This window comes from Equus asinus, chromosome 1, assembly GCF_041296235.1.
Source record: "Equus asinus isolate D_3611 breed Donkey chromosome 1, EquAss-T2T_v2, whole genome shotgun sequence".
Lineage (NCBI taxonomy): Eukaryota > Metazoa > Chordata > Mammalia > Perissodactyla > Equidae > Equus > Equus asinus.
In genome coordinates, this window is record NC_091790.1 from 133,055,269 (window position 1) to 133,076,316 (window position 21,048).

The 21,048-nt window shown below is 36.1% G+C and overlaps 1 protein-coding gene across 1 annotated transcript in view; it reads left to right on the forward strand.

Moving 5' to 3' along the window:
- ZNF804B (zinc finger protein 804B) overlaps positions 1 to 21,048 on the forward strand; it is a 482,981-nt gene that overhangs the window by 448,131 nt on the left and 13,802 nt on the right. The window contains exon 3 of the mRNA XM_070508038.1: positions 9,710 to 9,840. Coding sequence (XP_070364139.1) covers positions 9,710 to 9,840 — 131 coding nt within the window. The remainder of the gene's footprint in view (positions 1 to 9,709; positions 9,841 to 21,048) is intronic.

A 21,048-nucleotide genomic window follows, 5' to 3' on the forward strand; every position in this document is an offset into this window, starting at 1 on the left:
AAAGGAGCAGTGCATGTGGTTGAACACTGACTGCAGCCATCATTTTTGGCAACATTTAGCGACTTGAGTGGGGCTGGCACTGCTGGTTACCTACTCCAGGTCCATCCCACTCTCTCTCTTTAGTGACAAAACTTAGATTTGTTTGAGGGGTGGCGATATGCCTAGCTAAAAACTTTGATTTCCCACACCCCTTACTTAAATGTCAGTAGCATGTGATATCCCTCTGGCAAATAGTATGTGAGTGAAGTCTATCTGGTGCAGCTTCCCAAGAGCTGTTGTCTTTGAGATTAAAAAAAAAAAGAACAGCGTCAGCTTTTGCCCTTACCTCTTCTTTCTTCCTACCTGGAATGCAGTTTGGTTACCTGATCTTTCTCAGGTCTGTTGCAACCAAGAGGATAAAGCCACATGCTCAAGTTGGAGGAAACTGAAAACTGAAAGAAGATTGGGCCGTGGACTTCCTTGAATATAGATTCTTGGTTAAGAGTAAAATCAACCTTATTTGATTAAGCCACTGTGACCAAGTTTCTGCTACACAGAATGAGTAGCTTAACTCATTACTAACTGATATCTTTAGCTTTAAAATATCATTTCTATTTATTGCGTAAGATTAATATGATCCAAAATTCAATTTTACATCAAAATCTAATTTCATTAATTTCTTGTTTCTGTTTCTGTCTCTATTTTAATAGTTTCTTCCCAAAGACAGTTCTGTTTCAGAACAACATTTAGGTAGGAAATTGAGGAAATCTCAAAAACTCTTTCCCTGCACTAAGACAGTCTTGGTTGGCAAGTATGTTCAGATTAAATACTTCTGCCTGCAATATTCTCAGCAGGCATTGCTGACCCTATAGTAGGGTATGAAAGAGTGGGAGGATGAAGTAGAAATTGAAAGAGCTTTTAAAAATCCATATAATGTTAGGTTGTACAAGATGCTGAAATACAAGAGATTGCTCTTAAGGAAACAGCAGGATAGCTGGGTCAGAGTGCATTAGGTCAAGTTTTCTTCATGAACTGAATGGAGAGAAGGTGGCCATGAAGGAGTCACACAGCTGGGAAAGAATGCTGCAGAGCAGATAATAACCTGCCAAGTAAAGATGGCATCATGACAGCAGCCACACAATCTGGGAGGGCAGAGGTTTGCCATGGGATGCTCTTAAGATTTCCTTTTTAGACTCTCAGGGCCTAGTGCAAACACAGTCATTTCCTAGAACTTTCCCACAAAGAATGTGATTCATTCCCTTGAGCTTTAAAAGGAAATAAGTAAAAGATTTCCTTAAGGTCTTGGTCTTTTCCGCACGTGGCTAGGAGTGCTGAAGATAGAAATGGACCTCACATTGGAAACTATCCTTAACAGTTCTTTTTTGATACCCATTCTAGCTCTACATTTTGATACTTGGAAGTATTTCTAAAAGATAGAGATTTGTAAAATTCAGTTGAGCAAATTTTGGGCTTCAATAACACTTTTTTAAGATAAACACTTTTTAAAGTAGTAATTTACATACTAGCTTATAAAGAAGGTATGAAACATTCTGACACTCTCCACTTTTTCTCCAAAGAAATATTGATAATTTTGAAACCCCGTTGCATGAGGAAAAGTGTCTGGATTTTCCTGGTCTGGAATCTTTCATATGTTTCTCACATTGAACTTATTCTCCAAGGTCTAAACTGTGATGGAATGCAAAATTATTTTTTCTGAGGCTTTATTAACTAGATATTAGTCTAATCAAATGTTTACTCAAGTCATAATCTTTAATTAATGAATTTCCATTTGCTCATTCTGAAATGCTGGATTTCTTCAAACCTAAAAACGCTCTTTGCAGACACTTCATGGGAATTAATATTGTTCTGACTTGGCTGGTGTGTTCTTACCACACTGTGAACATGGCAAAGGGTGGAGATTAAAAGCCCTTTGACTACTACTAGTAAACCAGTCTGAAAAGCAATTTCCATTTATTCATCAACAAAGCACTTCCTTCGTAATGCTGTTAATAATTTCACAACAACAATCACTAGAGATGTTGACGTTGATACAGGATTGGTTATATTCTTGCCTGATAATGCATGACTTACAAAAGCACCGCAAACTTTAGCTTTGGTTATACCATGGTGCAGAAAACAAATAAACTTTGCAATTAAACCAAATAAAGATTCATGCCTCGTATCACAGCTGATTTGGATCTTGACCATAATAGCTGGAGGATGGAAGGATCTTGGGAACTTCTCAGAAGAAATGGGAACACTAGAGCTGTCAATTTGCAATTTGAGGACTTCTCAGGGGATCCTGGGCCTTGGAAGGGAATGGCATGGTGGCTTGCCTGGGTGATATTCCTTAAGCACCTGAATATATGCCCCTCTCTAAGCCATGGAGGTGTCCCAGGCTACTTTGGGTTATAAAGAAATTTCTTTTACATGAACCACATTTTCAGGTTGCCCTAGAATCTAGAAACATCCTCAAACTAGCACTTAGACAGTGGTGTCTTCAGTCCTGGCTATATCTCTCCTGAACATTGGGCTCAGGCAGTTAAAGAGTCCAGAAATGAACCCAAAAGGAATCTCTAGATCCTGATTGTCAAAGCACAGAGGGGTGACCATCAGCAATCAGATTTAGAATTCAGCAATTCATTTTCCAGCACACATAGGAAGAATCCTCCAGATCTTATGGTAAAGTATTTAATTTAGCATATGTGAAGAAAAGGATGGAGGCAGGGTAACAGCCCCAGTTTCATTTCTTCTTACCCCTTCTTAGCTTGCTTGTGGCACAATTGATCCTTGGAGCAGAGAATCCTATCAGAGGCAAATATGCTCAGATGCATTAATTCTAGAACATGGTAGGGAATTTATCTTGGTTAGTAGCCCAAACCGTAGCTTCTAAGCCCAACTGTGGCTTCCTTACAAAAATCTTTTAGTTCATTTCACTATCTGTGTTTGTAAAGCTACTAGATCACATAAAGGATAAGGACATGCAAAAGAGCAGAAAATAAGGAAAATCCCATTTCAACATGGAGAATTTTTCTGAGAAATAATAAAGACTTTTTATATAATTTAATTCTTATATCTTGATCATATTGTTGTTCGAATTATACCCTCTCCCATTCTAGATTATTGTTAATGATCTATAAATGTCTTCCAAATCATTTTGATAAAAACATTTCCAAAAAATGAATAATATTTCAGAACTAGATAGACTTTTATTTTCACAAAATGAAACTATTATAAATGTCTAGGATTTTACATAAACTCTTGTGATTTCTCCTTATCCTCATGAAGATTAAACATTCTGTTTTCACGTCACAAGTATTTTCTTGATCTCTCTTTTGGTGTGAATCAAGTCATTTAACCTTCCATATGTTTATTTCTTCATCTCTTAAACGAGGTTAAAAATTTTGACCTGTTGCACTGGGGTTTTGCTCTGCTGTGAAGAAAATCATTAATGCTTGCAAAGTACCCTGGGATCTATGGATGAAAGCGCAGGAATGAAAGAAATTATTCTACTTAAGAGAGGAAATAGTAGATCCACTTGAGTAAATTCATTTCACATGTGTGTTCTACTTCAGTGAAGTTGAACGGAGAGTGCTGACTGGAGTGGGCTGATGTTCACATACATGTTCTGACTGGTAAGCAATAATCTTGGGAGTATTGCTATTTCAGACACATAGACACTCACTGACCTGATCAATTTGCCTCTGCACTTATTTATTCACAGCTGAATTCCATTTGCAAAGCACATGCCAAGCATTCTTGTTGGCAGGTAGGGAAATAACGATTGCTTAGTTTGTGCTTTTAAAATGAACCTGAGAAGAAAATTAAATTCCAAGTATTTCATAAATGCATTTTGGCAAATATATCTCCATAAACCTTATTTCACTTATTGCTGAGAGAGAATGAAATGCATCGTGAAACCTGGAGAATCTATGTGAGGATGACCTTTCTTTAGCTTGATCCCTGCATCAGTCCTTTTTGGATTGCTTTTGATATGGGCAAACACCATGGCAGGTAGCCTTTCTTCAGGACCAGGAAGAGCATCTGCTCTGCCATTTCTCTTTTAAATTTCTTTTAAAAATACAAGGAGATGACCTAGATGTCCCTATTTCCCTCTAGGAAATACTAGATTTCCACTCTTTTACCCTCTTTCCTGATTGAGGTCCATTTTGGATAATATTAAACCCAAGGGCAAACTTCGGATAAGATTTATCAAAGAAAATTCTGACAACAAATCACACTGTAATCCAAAGTGTACAATTTTCTTCAGTAGTGACCTATGATTTTGGACTTACAGAAATTACAAATCTTTCAATTAAACATTATAAATTATTCAAGGCAAGGGTGAGGAATGCACCCAGCGTATTTCCTTTTTCTGTCTTCTCCTTTAGAAAAGGCTCCGTTTACCAGTCTTGTAAAACTGTCCAGATGAAAACCACTCAAACATTCTGTTTTCAATAAGAACATGAGACAAGTGCTCTTAATGGCTCCCTGTTGCCCGTTAAATCAAGGGCTCCTTATTCATCCTGCTTCCCAAAGTTCCATAAAAGCTAACCAATCCCTACCTCTAAAAGTGATACTAGTTCATACTTATTGAGCGTTTGCTATAGATGAGGTGCTATGCTCAGTGTTTTACATTTCCCAGATCAAATAATAATTCCAAGAACTCTACAAGGTAAATACTCATAGTTTGCCAAGTTACAAATGTGTAAAGTGAAGTTAGGGAAAATTGAGTAACTTCTTGGAGTCTCAAAGATAGTGAGTGACAGAAACAATATACAAACTCAGGTCTGACTGATTTCAGAATTCTTCTCTTAATCCCTACATTGTGTTGTCTACCATCCAAACACCTCTGGAAACCAAACACTTGGTTTTATTCCTCCTATTGTTAGGTGCTACTCGCCATTTCTTTTCTCCCCATCCCAGCGAGGTTCACCCTCTCACCTGCTCTAACGTGTTCGTCCTGAGCCTCTACTGATAAGCAACTGGTTATTGAGCTTTCTATAGTTCTTTCTTATAGTTTCTCCTGAAATGTGTTTGTCTTGAGCTTTTCTCAGTAAGAGCTGATCTGCTATATAACCTCAAGGAATTTTTTTTTTTTCCAACTGGTTTATTTTTTGTTTAAACTTAGAAGCATTACTGACAATTATAGTCTGTGCCATTGCTTAAATAAATGAATTTTTTTTTATCAGAACAAGAGAAGAAAAGTAGAAACTTGGGAAAACCCAAGCTAAAATAAGAGATTGGCAAAATTTGACCTCTGGATTCTTGGAAGTTCTCCTTATCTATCCCGTGCCAAACAGCTCTCTTGTTATTAGAAAAATCAACTCTTGGAAGAGTCTTTTATAATATGCGTGATCGCCTTGGTGTAATCTTTTCTGGAAGTTTGGTATTTGTGATTAGCATTTTGTTGTTGTTTAGTGGAGGGGCATTGAAAACTCCTATTATAATTGTGGATTTACCTTTTTCTCTTTGCAGTTTTATCCATTTTTGCTTTGTGTATTTTGAAGTTCTCTTGTTAGAGGCATAAACGTTTGGGTTTATTTTGTTATCCAGATTAAATTACTCTATTATCATTGTGAAATACCCTTCCTATTCCTGGTAATATACCTTTACCCTAAATTCTACTCTGTCTTATTGTGATAGAGCCCCTCCTGCTTTCTTTAGACTAGTATTTTAGAGTTTGCTTTGGTAATTAACAAATAGTTGAATCTTGGCATTTTATCCAAACTGACAGACTCTACCTTTTTTTTCTTTTTGAGAAAGATTAGCCCTGAGCTAACTACTGCCAGTCCTCCTCTTTTTGCTGAGGAAGCCTGGCCCTGAGCTAACATCCGTGCCCATCTTCCTCTACTTTATATGTGGGATGCCTACCACAGCATGTCGTGCCAAGCGGTGCCATGTCCACACCTGGGATCCAAACTGGTGAACCCCTGGCTGCCGAGAAGCGGAACGTGCGAACTTAAGAGCTGCACCAACGGGCCAGCCCCCAGACTCTACCTTTTAATTCCAGTGTTTAGAACATTTTCATTTAATTTGATTTGTGACGTGTTTAGATTTTAGTTGTTATCTTGCTATTTGTTTTATAATTACCCCATCTATTTTACTTTCCTTTTTACTTTTTTCTACCTTCTTTTGGATTGAGTAAATTTAATTATTTCCTTTTATCTTCTTTGTAGTCCTATTGGCTAAAATACTTTGTTTTATTATTTTAATGATCAATGTAGGGTATATAATACACTTTAACATAATACAGTCTACCTTCAATTCTTATTATACTATTTCATGTATAGAATAAGAACTTTCAACACTATATTACCATTTTCCCCCTCCTAGCCTTTATGCTATTGTTGTCAAACATTTTATTTGTAAAATAGTTATAGACCTCAAAAAACATAGCTTTTGTTTTCGTTTAAACAGTCTAACTACATTTAAATAATAAAAAATATGTCTTATTTATCCTGTAGTTACCATTTCTGGTGTTCATTCTTTTGTGTAGACACATATTTCTATCTAATATTATTTTCCTTTTGCCCAATGACATTCTTTAATATTTTGTATCATGTAGGTATGCCACTATGAATTCTTCCAACTTTTCATGTCTGAAAACATCTTCATTTCACCTCCTTTTAAAAAAGATATTTTCATTGGGTATAAAGTTTTATTTGACAAGTTTTTTATTTTCTTTCAGAAATTTAAAAATGTTGCTCCACTGTATTCTCACTTGTATTGTTTCCAGTGAGAATACTTTTGCTTTCCTACTATTTGTTCTTCTGTACAGAAATATGTCATTTCTCTCTGGATACTTTTAAATTGTCATTGTTTTCTGATTTTGAAAAATTTGATTATGATGAGCTTTTGTGTAGCTTTATTCATGTTTCTTGCACTTTAGGTTTTTGGGGGATCTGTGGGTTTATAGTTTTCAGGAAATTTGGAAAATTTTCACTCATTATATTTGCAAATATTCCCTCCCCGTTCTTCAGTGACTCCAGTTCCACAATTGTCCAGCAGATCACAATCTGGTCTTTAGTTTAGAACATACAGGATTCAGTTATACCTCTCTCAATGCACTTTTCTGCCAATTCTAGCATCTGTGTTAGTTCTGTATAGGTCTTGATTGGTTGACTATTTATCTCATTTTGGGCTGTTTCCCTGGTTCTTTACATGCCTGATAATCTTTGTTTGGATGTCAGATGTCATTAATTTTTCTTAGTCTTTGCTGAATATTTTTGTATTTCTATAAATATTCTTGAATTTGTTTCTGAAATGCAGTTTCACTTGGAATTAGGTTTATACTTCTATTTCTTGCTTTTATAGCTTGTTAGGCAAATCCAAAGTATTGCTTAACCTATTACTAATTATTGTCTACTGAAACAAGCCCTCCCTGAATTCTATATTTAATGCCCCATGAGTTTTTTCAGCTTTGTTGGTAAGATCAGCCACTATTCCTGACCCTATATGAATGCTAGCCACTGTTGCCTTTAATTCCTTCAGGTGGCTCTTTTCTTGGCCTGGAATAGTTCTTCACGCACATGCACTATTAATCAAAATACTGAAAACTTGAGGGGAACCCTCTGTAGATCTCTGGGATGTTTTCTCTGTGCAGTATTGAGCACTCAGCATTGGCTAAGCCAAATCTGTGGCTAGATGTCTTTAAACAAAATCTCTTCTTCCAGTTTTCTGTGTTCCTTAAAAGCGTTTTGATTTTTCTGACTTCCTTAACACAATGAATCTCCATCCCTACCCCCAATCTGTCTTAACTTTTCCTGTCTGCTTCCAAAGAATCTTGTGTCCACCCCTATTAAGAAGCTCAACACTATCCTAAAAAGTATTTGTTCACTTGTCTGTCTCCTTTGAAGGGAAAATAATTGATTTGTAAATTGCTATGTCGCTATTACATAGTAGGAGTTAATAGTATCTATTGTTGGATGAATGAGACAGAATTCTCAACGATTCACATAACTCAAAGATAGAAGTACAGTCCTGGAATCTGGGAGGCTGGTGGAAGAAACAGATATACCTGGAAACAAGATTCCAATAGTGAGAGTCAAGTATCAGATGTTGTCAGTAAATGAATGAATTTCCTCTCCTAGGCTATTCAGGTTTTACATACTACTAATATAAAATATTAATGAATATAATATAGAGTATTTTATGTTCAGTAATAATTGAGGGTAAAAAAAAAATCCCTCTCCTTTTTACCACAGTAATCATCTTCTCTCTTTGACACAGTTGAACTGCATTTTATATGGGTTCTTAAATTGTGTAGGACAATTTCCGAAATGTCTTTGCTTATAAGATAAGCCTTCACTCCAAGAACTGATTATTATGCATAAAGGGGCTGAGAAAGAGTGAGTAGGAGGACAAATGAAAATGGGGATTTTACAAGCCTCTCTTCTGTCTTCTGACCAAGACTATCCTTGAAGGGTTAAACCCTCTGCTATTTATCAGCTCTAGAGAACTGTTGATCCTTTTTTTGTTTTTTTGATAATACATAGGCCATAATTTTATTTCTTGAAATTTCCTGTGGCAATTTTCTGTGGCATAGAATTTTCTCATTCTATGAAACTCTTATTCTTTGTGCTTCGAATATTCTCCCTCTGAAAGGCTGGTCTGCCTCCTTTAGATAGTCTTGTAGCAGTTATCTGGCTACCATCTCTCATGATCATGTTCCTTTTCAAGAACAAAGCTAATGATCATTAAAGCTTTTAGCCATTGCTTAATAGATGGGAAATAGTCTACCAGAGCGTTATAACCTCACTTGATAGCTGTGTGGTTTTTGCCATTCCTGGCAAACATCTTTTATACTTAATTTGGGAAAGAAAAACAAATTAAATGGGTACAGATTTCAGGCAGTTTAAAATCACTTTTTATTGATTAAGGGAGACTAATCTTCAAATATACTCTCAATTCAGGTTTAAGTTCCAAACTTCAAAGATGCTCATTTGATTGTGGCTATTTCTCAATTTGTTCAATATCAGTAGGTGTGTTTAGTGGCAGATTCTGAAGTAGAAATCTAAACAGGTGATGAGTGGCATCCAATTTGCATGTAAGCCAATTGTTTTAGAGAAAAGATTAATTAAAAGAGGTGGTAGGTTAATTTAAATCAAGCAAGACTGAGTCTCCAGCCTGAGTTTAAATCCTTGATCCAATTTTGTCCTCCGGGATACATATAGAAATCTGCACTGGATAAAAGTCTCCACCAGAAAAAAAGAATGAGTTAAGAATCACATTTAGAGCTTTGAACTAAATCTTCCACAATAACAGATAATCTTTACTGAAACAAGATCATTTCACCCAATGTATTTAAAAACATCAATTTTCATGAATAAAAATAAGTATGTTTTACAAGTGAGAGGGCTGCGGGCAGTGAGTGGAGGAAAGTGCATTCCGTCACCTCCTCTCCCTTCATACCCACTCATATATTGCACACCTTCCCATTTCTGTGTTTGCAGGCACACAGATGACTGTAGTTATGTAGCCAGGGTGGTCCCAGCAAGGATTGGGGTCAAGCTTCACCCCATGTTTCTGTAGTGCTTGTGACAAGCGCTGATAACTGAGTTGGCAACTAAATTGATCTTGGAGCAGAAAATGGAGAAAGTGCTTTTACTTTCCCCATCTGGAAAGTTACCTCTGTGCCCAGGACAAAGTTTAATGAGGAGCCTTGAGAATGAAAAAGAATATATTACTTATTTATAGTATCTTTTCTATTTTTCTTCTTTGTCCACAGAGACTAAAAGAATTAAAGCAACGAGAATTTGCTCGAAATGTAGCCTCCAAGTCATGGAAAGATGAGAAGAAACAAGAAAAAGCACTTAAACGACTTCATCAGCTGGCTGAGTTAAGGCAACAGTCTGAATGGTAAGAACTGGAGGTTTCTTGGATGGTTCAAAACTCTCTTCAACCTGTGGGGAAATTTCAATAATAAATTTACTTGGTTCGCTGTAACAATGTAAACAAATTATAATTAATCAACAGATATGTCTGAGGGCAAATGTTCCTAATAGTTAAAGGTTCATAAATTAATACTTTGGCATCTGACTTTTTTCCTTCCCAACATTTTTAATTTAATGTGCTCTTTAACAAAATGATCCAAGAATGAGTCTAACATACTAACGTTTATTCTATCCTGGTGATTTAAATGAACCTACATAGCTCTTTAGTAATTATTTTAAGTTTCGCAATAATAATTTTAAAAACCATAAATTACATTGCATCTTTTGGGGAGGAAATAAATCATCTGTACATTCCCTGTACACACTTGAATCTAGAATAAATGGTGCTATCATTGTCTGGATGCAAACAAGATGTAATTAATGCAGTTAAATTTGCCACACAGTGCCATTTAAATTGATAATTATAATAAGCATTACACTAACACATTCTTGTAGCTGAAAAATGGCAGTTTTACAGAAGCTTGAAACTGCTGACTGTTTCGGAGTGAGGCAGTTGTTACCTGGAGCTCAATTAAATTTGCAGATTGTGATTTGTGTTCATATGAATCATAATGTAGAACACTAATGTAGCTAATTTATGTAGTTGACAGTGAACTGGTAAATTGTGAAATTTGTAGCTCTGTGCCAGAGTTTAAACCCCTGTTATTTAAATGAAAAACAATAAACAATAAACTTGGGAATGAATGACTCAATTACAGTAAACATAAGATATTCAACCTCAGATTTGATTATAAGAGTTTTATTTTTTTAGGATCATTTATGAGTAAAAACAGTTAGTATTCAGCTTGCATATATTCATTTGTTTGCACTACTGTCTTAGAATAATTTAATTAACATGAAAATACATGAAAGACATTAATATTAAAAATTAGTGAGGAATTTGGTATAAAGAAAAAGTAAATGTTGAAAAGACATGTAATCATAGGTGAGGTTAATACAAAAATGCGTGCTCTGTTGTACCGTACAATCATAGAAACAGGACACATATTTGGTGCTGAGATTTTTACCTGCCAACCTATGGAAAACATAGTAACTAAATAAACAGAAACTTCAGCACATCCTTTATAGAGTAGGCAGGCTCTGTGCGTTCCATCTGTTCATGTTGTTAGGGAAACAATCGGTGTTCAGCTTTCCAGATACAGAACTTGGAACCAGGAAAATTATTTCATTCTTTTCTACTATCCACCATCTGCCCTCTAATTATTCTCTCTGCTTAAGCAACCTCATGGCCTAAGGGAAATCACTTAATAGAATTATTAAATATTTTCATTTTGGCAGCTGAATCGACAAATGAAAGTAAGAAACAAAAGAGAATAAGAAAAATAATCATCTGTATTACCTCTCTCCCTGAAAACCCTTCTTTGTCCTTTTTTCTCATGATGAGGGCTTCTGAGTAGGATGATGCAGAAAACAAGAAGATTCTTCCATGATCCTATGGAGAAGGGAGGTGAAGTTACTACTACTAAGAATATTTAAATCAGATTAATTAAAAAAATGATGGCAGGAAACTATTACTGGATCTTATAAAGGGCAATCAACTTTGGCCATCTCTTGGGTAGTTCAACCCAACCTGATTCCTCAGTAAACCAGTTGTTGTGTGGGGGAAGAGTCACTCTAGTGACTCTAGTTTGTAAACTTCTACTGTGTGTAAGTCTAAGTATGGTGCATCTTAATGTCAAGATTTTTCAAATTTTAAAAATTGTAAGATCATTGATAATGGGAATACGAAGTTCCTTATATAAGAGCTGGATAATGTGGAACATTAGGAAATAGCATCATTTAAAGAAATCATGTTGTTTTGATATGTTTGTTTCCTGTTTAGAAAGTATACTTTTTGCACAGGAAAGAATTAAATCGTGCATGTGTTGAGTTGACAAGACTTAGGACTTTTGGAGAACTATTGGCATGGACATTCCATTAACAAAAATTAATGGGTTACCTTTATAGTCACTGTACATCCGAAAAAAATAGAAATTAAAAAAATTAATTAGGTAAAAAATACAGAAACTAAAGAAAGTTCTAGAGGAAGGAGTGAAATCACAAACGAGGAAATAACTATAAAAATTAAACCTTTAATTATGTTATAAGCATAAACTTGTATTAAAATTATAGAATTTAAAACACCACAGAGATGGAAAATTAGGATTTTCCAAAGTAATAAAAATAAGTTCGATCTAAGATAAGGAAAATTAAAGTTTATAAAGCAATGAAATAAAAAGTTTTAAGTATGAAAATAAGAGGTATAAAAGATTAATAATGAGGGTAAAATATTAAAAGTTGTGAAAAAATATAATCTAAATGTAGATTGGACTGCAAAATGAGAACAAGAATTAAGGACAAGAAGAGCAAAATAGAATACAAAAACAATAAGAACCAAGAGGTTTAAAAATATTTACAAGAATATAAAAGACAGAAGCTTGCATATTAGAGAGATAAATGGTAAAATAAAACAGCAATACACAAAAGAACATTTAGGCTAACATAAATCAAAGCAAGAAAATGCACAAAACAGTGTCAGGATAATAAGCAAAGATATTATTAAGGAAAAAATAGAGAGAGGAAATATAAAAATAGTAAAATATCTGCATCAAATGGAATCAGGCGTAGAATGATAATATCCACACACCAGACTTTTGAAATAATTTCTGCTAAGATTAGTGCAAATAATTTCAGATGAGTGAGGCTCCTGGAGAAGGGAACTTGATACAGAAGTGTAGTGCCCACTTAATTCAAAGCGCCGCTGCACATATGGAAAGGAATCTCTTTGGTCCTGAGGCAAAATTCCAGGCTGAATATATTTCTGGACGTCATCCCTCTATTCTCAGGCTGCAGCCACTTTAAAGGACAAGTAACTATAGTAAACCTCTATGCTTCCTATTTTCCTTTACATTTGAAAGAAATAATCAATAATCCATATGCTATCATAGAGTGTTCCTCTTCATTCCTCCTATTAAATATTCCTAAAAACCCCCTCTAAAGAACATTAAAAAAATGATTCAAAAAAGGAGATTGATATGATGAATAAGAGGAAACTTTCATTATGAAACAATTGCTGTAAGGAACAGAAAAGACTTTTAGAAAATTTCTAAAGTGGGTTTCTGCAAGATTCAAGAGAACATTATAACTCTAAGCCTATGCCACTAGTTTATGAAGAGGGGACAATGTGAAATTATTAGAGACTGAATGGTAGCTAAAAGTATTGTTTGTGAGTTAAAATCCATATGGGCATAGTAAACAACAGATTGGACATTGTAAAAAATTGAATCAGTTAAATAGAAGTTAAAAAAAAGAAGTTTTTTCTGAACTAGAGAAAAAGACTAAAGATGCTAGAGTACTGAGATAAATAAAAGACCTAAAAGATATATTCAAGAGAGTTGGGACCAGTCCCAGGGCTGAGTGGTTAAGTTCGCACACTCGCTTAGGTGGCCCAGGATTTCGCTGCTTCAGATACTGGGTGCGGACGTGGAACTGCTCATCAGGCCATGCTGAGGCAGTGTCCCACATAGCCCAAGGGAAAGACATGCAACTAGAATATACAACTATGTACTGGGGGGCTCTGGGGAGAAGAAGGGGAAAAAAAAAAAAAGACTGGCAACAGATGTTAGCTCAGGACCAATCTTAAAAAAAAAAAAAAAAAAAAGAGAGCTAATAAATTTAAAATATAAGTACCAGGACAAGAAACTAGGATAGGGAAGAAGCAATAATCAGAGAAATCAGAGAAGAAAATGTATCTGAGGTGAAAAAAGTGGAATCGAAAGTGCCCAGAAGTATGAGCAAAAATTAACCAAAGAAATAAATCTATAACTATGGTCTGGTAAAATGTATATATGCATACATATATATATAATTTATTATATAGAATAAACATAACAAAAATCTTATATATAACAAGTATAACAAAAATATATATAAGAAAAATATATATAAGAAAAAAGGAAAAATTACAAAATCTTATAAATACAGAAGCAGATTCATTTAAAAAATGAATTAAAGGAAACTACTTAAATATGTCTCTGCAGTATTACACAAGTAAAGACAATGAAGCAAAGTACACAAGTTTGGTGGAGAAAAGGAGTGTAACTCCAGAGTTCTACACTGATTGGCTAAATAGTCTCTTTTTTAAAATGTAATCTCTATTTTTTATTGCAGTAACATTGGATTATAACACTATATAGCTTTCAGGTGTACATCGTAACATATTTTGAATTCTATGTAGATTACATCATGTTCACCATCCAAAAACTAATTATAGTCCATCAACTCACATGTGAGCCTAACCACCCCTTTTGCCTTTCCTCATCCTCCCTTCCCCTATTGTAACTACCAATCCAATCTCTGCAACTATGTGTTTGTTTGTTGTTGTTTTTATCTTCTACTTATGAGTGAGATCATACAGTATTTGACATTCTCTGTCTGACTTATTTCACTTATCATAATACCCTCAAGCTCCATCCATGTTGTCACAAATGGCTGGATTTCATCATTTCTTATAGCTGAATAGTATTCCATTATGTATATATACCACATCTTTATCCATTCATCCACTGATGGGCATCTAGGTTGTTTCCAAGTCTTGGCTATTGTGTATAATGCTGCAATGAACATAGGGGTGCATGTGTCTTTATGCCTTTGTGCTTTCAAGTTCTTTGGATAAATACCTAGCAGTGGGATATTTGGATCATATGGTAGATCTATTCTAAATTTTCTGAGGATACTCCATATTGCTTTCCATAGTGGCTGTACCAGTTTGCACTCCCACCAGCAGTGTACAAGGGTTCTCTTTTCTCCACATCCTCTCCAACATTTGTTGTCTCCTGTCTTGTTAATTATAGCCATTCTGACTAGAGTGAGGTGGTACCTCACTGTAGTTTTGATTTTCATTTCTCTGATAACTAATGATGTAGAGCATCTTTTTATATGCCTGTTGGCCATCCGTATATCTTCTTTGGAGAAATCTCTGTTCAGATCTTTTGCCCATTTTTTAATTGGGTTGTTTTTTTGTTGTTGAGCTGTGTGAGTTCTTTGTATAATTTGGATATTAACCCCTTATCTGATATGTGGTTTGCAAATATCTTCTCCCAATTGTTAGGTTGTCTTTTCGTTTTGTTGATGGTTTCCTTTGCTATGCAGAAGATTTTTCGTTTGATGCAGTCCCATTTGCTCATTTTTTCTTTTGTTTCCCTTGCCCAGTCAGACATGGTACTTGAAAATATGCTGCTAAGACCCATGTCAAAGAGCGTACTGCCTGTGTTTTCTTCTAGAAGTTTCATGGTTTCAGGTCTTATATTCAAGTCTTTAATCCATTTTGAGTTGATTTTTGTGTATGGTGTAACATAATGGTTTACTTTCATTCTTTTGCATGTGGCTGTCCAGTTTTCCCAACACCGTTTATTGAAGAGACTCTTGGCTCCCTTGTCGAATATTAGCTGTCCATAAATGTGTGGGTTTATTTCTGGGCTCTTGATTCTGTTCCATTGATCTGTGTGTCTGTTTTTGTGCCAGTACCACACTGTTTTGGTTACCATAGCTTTGTAGCATATACATACTGTTTTTTGAGGAAGATTAGCCCTGAGCTAACATCTACCACCTATTCTCCTCTTTTTGCTGAGGAAGACTAGCCCTGAGCTAACATCTGTGCCCATCTTCCTCTACTCTATATGTGGGACACCTGCCACACCATGGCTTGACAAGCAGTGCCATGTCCACACTCAGCATCTGAACCAGTGAACCATGGGCCGCCCAAGCAGAATGTGTGAACTTAATCGATGAGCCACTGGGCTGGCCCCAGCTTTGTAGTATATTTTGAAATCAGAGAGTAGGATACTTCCAGCTTTGTTCTTTTTCCTCAGGATTCCTTTGGCTATTCAGGGTCTTTTGTTGTTCCATATAATTTTTAGGATTCTTTGTTCTATTTCTGTGAAAATTGTTGTTGGAACTTTGATAGGGATTGCATTGAATCTGTAGATTGCTTTAAGAAGTATGGAGCTTTTAGCTATGTTAATTCTTCCAATCCAAGAGCACCGAATATCTTTCCATTTCTTTGTATCTTCTTCAATTTCTTTCAACAATGTTTTATACTTTTTGGTGTACAGATCTTTCACCTCTTTGCTTAAGTTTTTCCTAGGTATTTTACTATTTTTATTGCAACTGTAAATGGAATTGTATTCTTGAGTTCTCTTTCAGCTACTTCATTGTTAGTGGATAGAAATGCAACTGATTTTTCTATGTTGATTTTGTATCCTGTGACTTGACTGTGTTCATATAATATTTCTAAAAGTTTTTTAGTGGATTCTTTAGGGTTTTCTATATATAAAATCACGTCATCTGCAAAGATTGACAGTTTCACTTCTTTTCCAATTTCGATCACTTTTATTTCTTTTTCTTACCTGATTGCTCTGGCTAGTATTCCAATACTATGTTAAATAAGAGTGGAGACACTGGGCATCCTTGTCTGGTTCCTGTTCTTAGAGGGATGGCTTTCAGTTTTTCTCCGTTGAGAATGATATTTGCTGTGGGTTTGTCATATATGGCCTTTATTATGTTGAGGTACTTTCCTTCTATACCCATTTATTTAGAGTTTTTATCATAAATGGATGCTGTATCTTGTCAAATGTTTTCTCTGCCTCTATTGAGATGATCGTGTGATTTTTATTCTTCATTTTCTTAATGCAGTGTATCACGGTGACAGATTTCTGGATGTTGAACCATCCCTGCATCCCTGGAATGAAACCCACTTGATCATGATGTATGATATTTTTAATATATTGCTGTATTCGATTTGCTTGTTTTTTGTTGAGAATTTTTGCATCGATGTTCATCAATGATATCAGCCTGTAATTTTCTTTTTTTGTATTGTCCTTGTCTGGTTTTGGTATCAGGATAATATTGGTTTCATAGAATGAGTTATGAAGCTTCCCCTCCTCTTCAATTTTTTGGAAGAGTTTGAGAAGGATAGGTGTTAATTCTTCTTTGAATGTTTGGCAGAATTAACCAGGGAAACCATATAGACCTGGACTTTTATTTTTAGGCAGGTTTTTGATTGCTGTTTCGATCTCCTTAATGGTGATTGGTGTATTCAAATTCTCTACTTCTTAGTCCAGTTTTGGAAGGTTGTATGTTTCTAAGAATTTACCCATTTATTCTAGATTATCCAATTTGTTGGTGTATAGCTTTTCATAGTATTCTCTTATTATCTTTTGTATTTCTGAGGTGTCTGTTGTAATTTCTACTCTTGCATTTCTCATTTTATTTATTTGAGACTTCTCTCTTTTTTTCTAGGTGAGTCTAGCTAAGGATTTGTCAATTTTGTTTACCTTTTCAAAGAACCAGCTCTTAGTTCCATTATTTTTTTCTATCATTTTTTTCAGTCTCTATTTCATTTATTTCTGCTCTGATTTTTATTATTTCCTTCCTTATGCTGATTTGGGGCTTTGTTTGTTCTTCTTTTTCCAGTTCCTTTAGATGTGCTGTTAGATTTTTTATTTGGGATTTTTCTTCTTTGTTGAGTTAGGTCTGAATTGCTATAAACTTCCCTCTTAGACTGCTTTGCTGTGTCCCGTAGATTTTGGCATGTTGTATTTTCATTTTCATTTGTCTCCAGGAACTTTTTGATTTTTCCTTTGATTTCTTCATTGACCCCATCATTGTTCAGTAGCATTCTGTTTAATCTCCACATTTTTGTGTCTTTTATGATTTTCTTCTTGTAGCTGATTTCTACTTTCATACCTTGGTCATCAGAAAAGATGCGTTTTTATTATTTTAATCTTTTTAAATTTATTGAGACTCGTTTTGTGGCCTAATATGTGATTAACCCTGGACAATATTCCATGGGCATTTGAAAAGAATGTGTATTTTGTAGTTTTTGGATGGAGTGTTCTATATATATCTCCTAAGTCCATCTGGTCAAATGTGTTGTTTAAGGCCAGTATTTCCTTGTTGATCTTCTGTTTGGATGATCTATCCATTGGTGTAAGTGGAATGTTTAAGTCCCCTACTATTATTGTGATACTGTCTATTTCTCCTTTTATGTCTGTCAATAATTGATTTATATATTTAGGTGCTCCTATGTTGGGTGCACAGATATTTACAAGTGTTATAGCTTCTTGCTGGATTGTTCCCTTTATCATTATGTAGTGCCCATCTTTGTGTCTTGTTACAGTTTTTGTTTTAAAGTCTAATTTGTGTGATATAAGTATTGCTACCCCCGCTTTCTTTTCTTTGCCATTTGCATGGAGTATCTTTTTCCATCCTTTCACTTTCAGTTTGTGAGTGTCTTTAGGTCTGAAGTGTGTCTCTTCTATGCAGCATATACATGGGTTTTGTTTTTTTATCCTATTGGCCACCCTATGCCTTTTGATTGGAGCATTTAGTCCATTGACATTTAAAGTAGCTATTAATAAATGTGTACTTACTGCCATTTTACTTTTTTTCTGGGTGTTTTAGTAGTTCTTCTCTGTTCTTTTCTTTTTCTCTTGCTCTCTTCCCTTGTGGTTTGATTGCTTTCTTCAGTAATATGTGTGATTTCTTTCATCTTACTTATTTGCTTACTTAATATAGGTTTCTGTTTTGTGATTACCATGAGGATCCTATATAATACTCTGTGTATATAACAGTCTATATTGAGTTGATAAACTCTAACTTAACTTCTTTCTAAAAACTCTACTTTTTCACTCCCCTCCTTGCACCTTTTACATTTTGGAAATCATATCTAATCTCTTGTTTAGCGTGTGTCTATCCATTACCCTCTTATCTATGAAATACGTAATTTTAGTACTTTTGTATTTTAACTTTAATATATCTTCATAGGTGGTTGATCTTCTACCTTTACTATATTTTTTATCTTTACCAGTGATTTTATTGCTTGATTTTTTTTTGATAATTTTTTCTCCCTGTTTGTGGTCATCACTTTCCCACTTAAATAAGTCCCTTCAGCATTTCTTGTAGAACTGGTTTCTTGGCAATAAACTCCTTTAATTTTTGCTTGTCTGAGAAGCTCTTAATCTCTCCTTCCATTCTGAATGACGTCCTTGTTGGATAGAGTGTTCTTGGCTGTAGGTTTTTTTCCTTTCAGCACTTTAAATATATCATGCCATTCTCTTGTAGCCTGTAGGATTTCAGCTGAGAAGTCTGCTGATAGCCTTATGGGCTTTGCTTTGTATATAAGTTGTTGCCTTTGTCTTGCTGCTTTTAGGATTCTCTCTTTATCTTTAATTTTAGACATTTTAATTATAATGTATCTTGGTGTGGGCCTCTTTGGGCTTATCTTGTTTGGAGCTCTCTGTGTTTCCTGTACTTGGATGTCTGTTTTCTTCCTTAGGTTAGGAAAATTTTCATCTATTATTTCTTCAAATAAATTTTCTGTCCCTTTGTCTCTTCTTCTGGGACACCTATAATATGAATGTTAGTGAGGTTGATATTGTTCCAGTGTTGCCTTAGACTGTTCTCATTCTGTCTAATTCTTTTTTCCTTTATATGTTCAGCTTGGGTGATTTCCTTTAGTCTTTCATCTAGCTTGCTGATCTATTCTTCTGTATCCTCTGCTCTGCTATTGAGTCCCTCTAGTGAATTTTTCATTTCCAGAATTGTATTCTTCATTTCTGATTGGTTCTTTTTTATATTTTCCAATTCTTTCTTGATGAGCTCACTGTGTTCAACCAGTCTTTTCCCAATATATGTGAGCATCCTCATGAGTTTTTGTTTGAACTCTTTGTCAGGTAGGTTGCTTATTTCTGTTTCATTTCATTCTTTTTCTTGGGTTTTGTCCTGTTCCCTTGCTTGGAATGTATTCCTTTGTCTCCTCATTATGCCTCTTTCTCTGTGCTTATATCTACGTATTAAGTGAGTCAGCTATGTCTCCTGATCTTGGAGAAGTGGCCTTATGTAAGAGATGCCTTTTGAGGCTGAGCAGCATGCTTCCCTTTTGTCACCAATTCCAAATGATCCAAGAGTGACCCCTGTGTGGGCTACTTGTGTCCTTCTGCTGTGGCGGGGTTGCTATTACTGCAGGTTCCCAGGGAGTCTAGTTTTTCGCTCCCTGGCCAGCTGTTTGTAAATCTGGTTTGGGGAACCTCAGCACTGTTGGCTACAAGATATAACAGCACACTTCTGTTGCAGTTTTTCTCTTAATTGGGTAGGTCCCCAGTGTAGCTGGTTGATAGGCTGAGGGGCTTACAGTTGTGAAAGGTCTCAGGCCTACGAGGGTGTTGTCAGTTCTCTCAGGAGGGCAGCTGAGTGGGGCTGGCCCTAGGCATGGGGTAGCACTCAATTGTTGCAGGTTTTGGAAAGTGGGGCTGATCCTTTTTATGGCTATTTGTGAAGCACAGGTCTTCTGTCCCTGATAAGCCCCACCCCCCACAGATCAACACACAATGTCAACACAGTCTCGACCCATGCACACTTCCCAACCCCCTGGATTGTACCCCAACACCCCACTTCAGAGGCCCCTACCTCTCCACCAATGCCCTCCACAGTTCACCTGGTCCTCACACAGGCCCTGCTCCACAGAGTCAGACACACTCGCCTGCCTGTAGAGGATCAAAGCACCCAGTCAATGCAGGCTGACAAGTAACCTGAAGGCTTGCTGTTGGGTGGGGCTGCTCCCTGGGGCAGGCAGCCTGCCCTGGCTGAACTAGATTAAATCTGCACTCTAGTGGGTGTAGCAGACGCTTGGGCTAACAGACCAGGGGAAGAACTTCAATGGCATCTGCCAGGGTCTGTGTCAGCACACCTGGACTAAGTGACAACAGTGGCCACCACCAATATCTCAGTCTCCGGAGAGGTTTCTCCTCTCAGTAAGATGCACCCAGAGCCTACCAGGTGAGTCTCTTTTCACCAAAGGACTGTCAGCCTTCCTTCTGGTGATTTTAGGTTGCTCTCTGAGACAGGTGAGTTTGTGCATGGGTCCCTTAAGATCCGGGTTTTTTCGGCTTTTGTCCGATAGCTTTTCTGGGGGTATTCCCCGTTGCAGTTAATAGTCAGCAAAACCAGATCATAAGACCCTCATCTCTGTTGTGCTGAGCCCGAAGGATGCTTATAGCAGTGTTGGGTCCCTGCTCAGGACCTCACTTCTCCAGGGAGGGCTGTCTACCTTAGAGTGGCTCCCGCCTGGTCATCT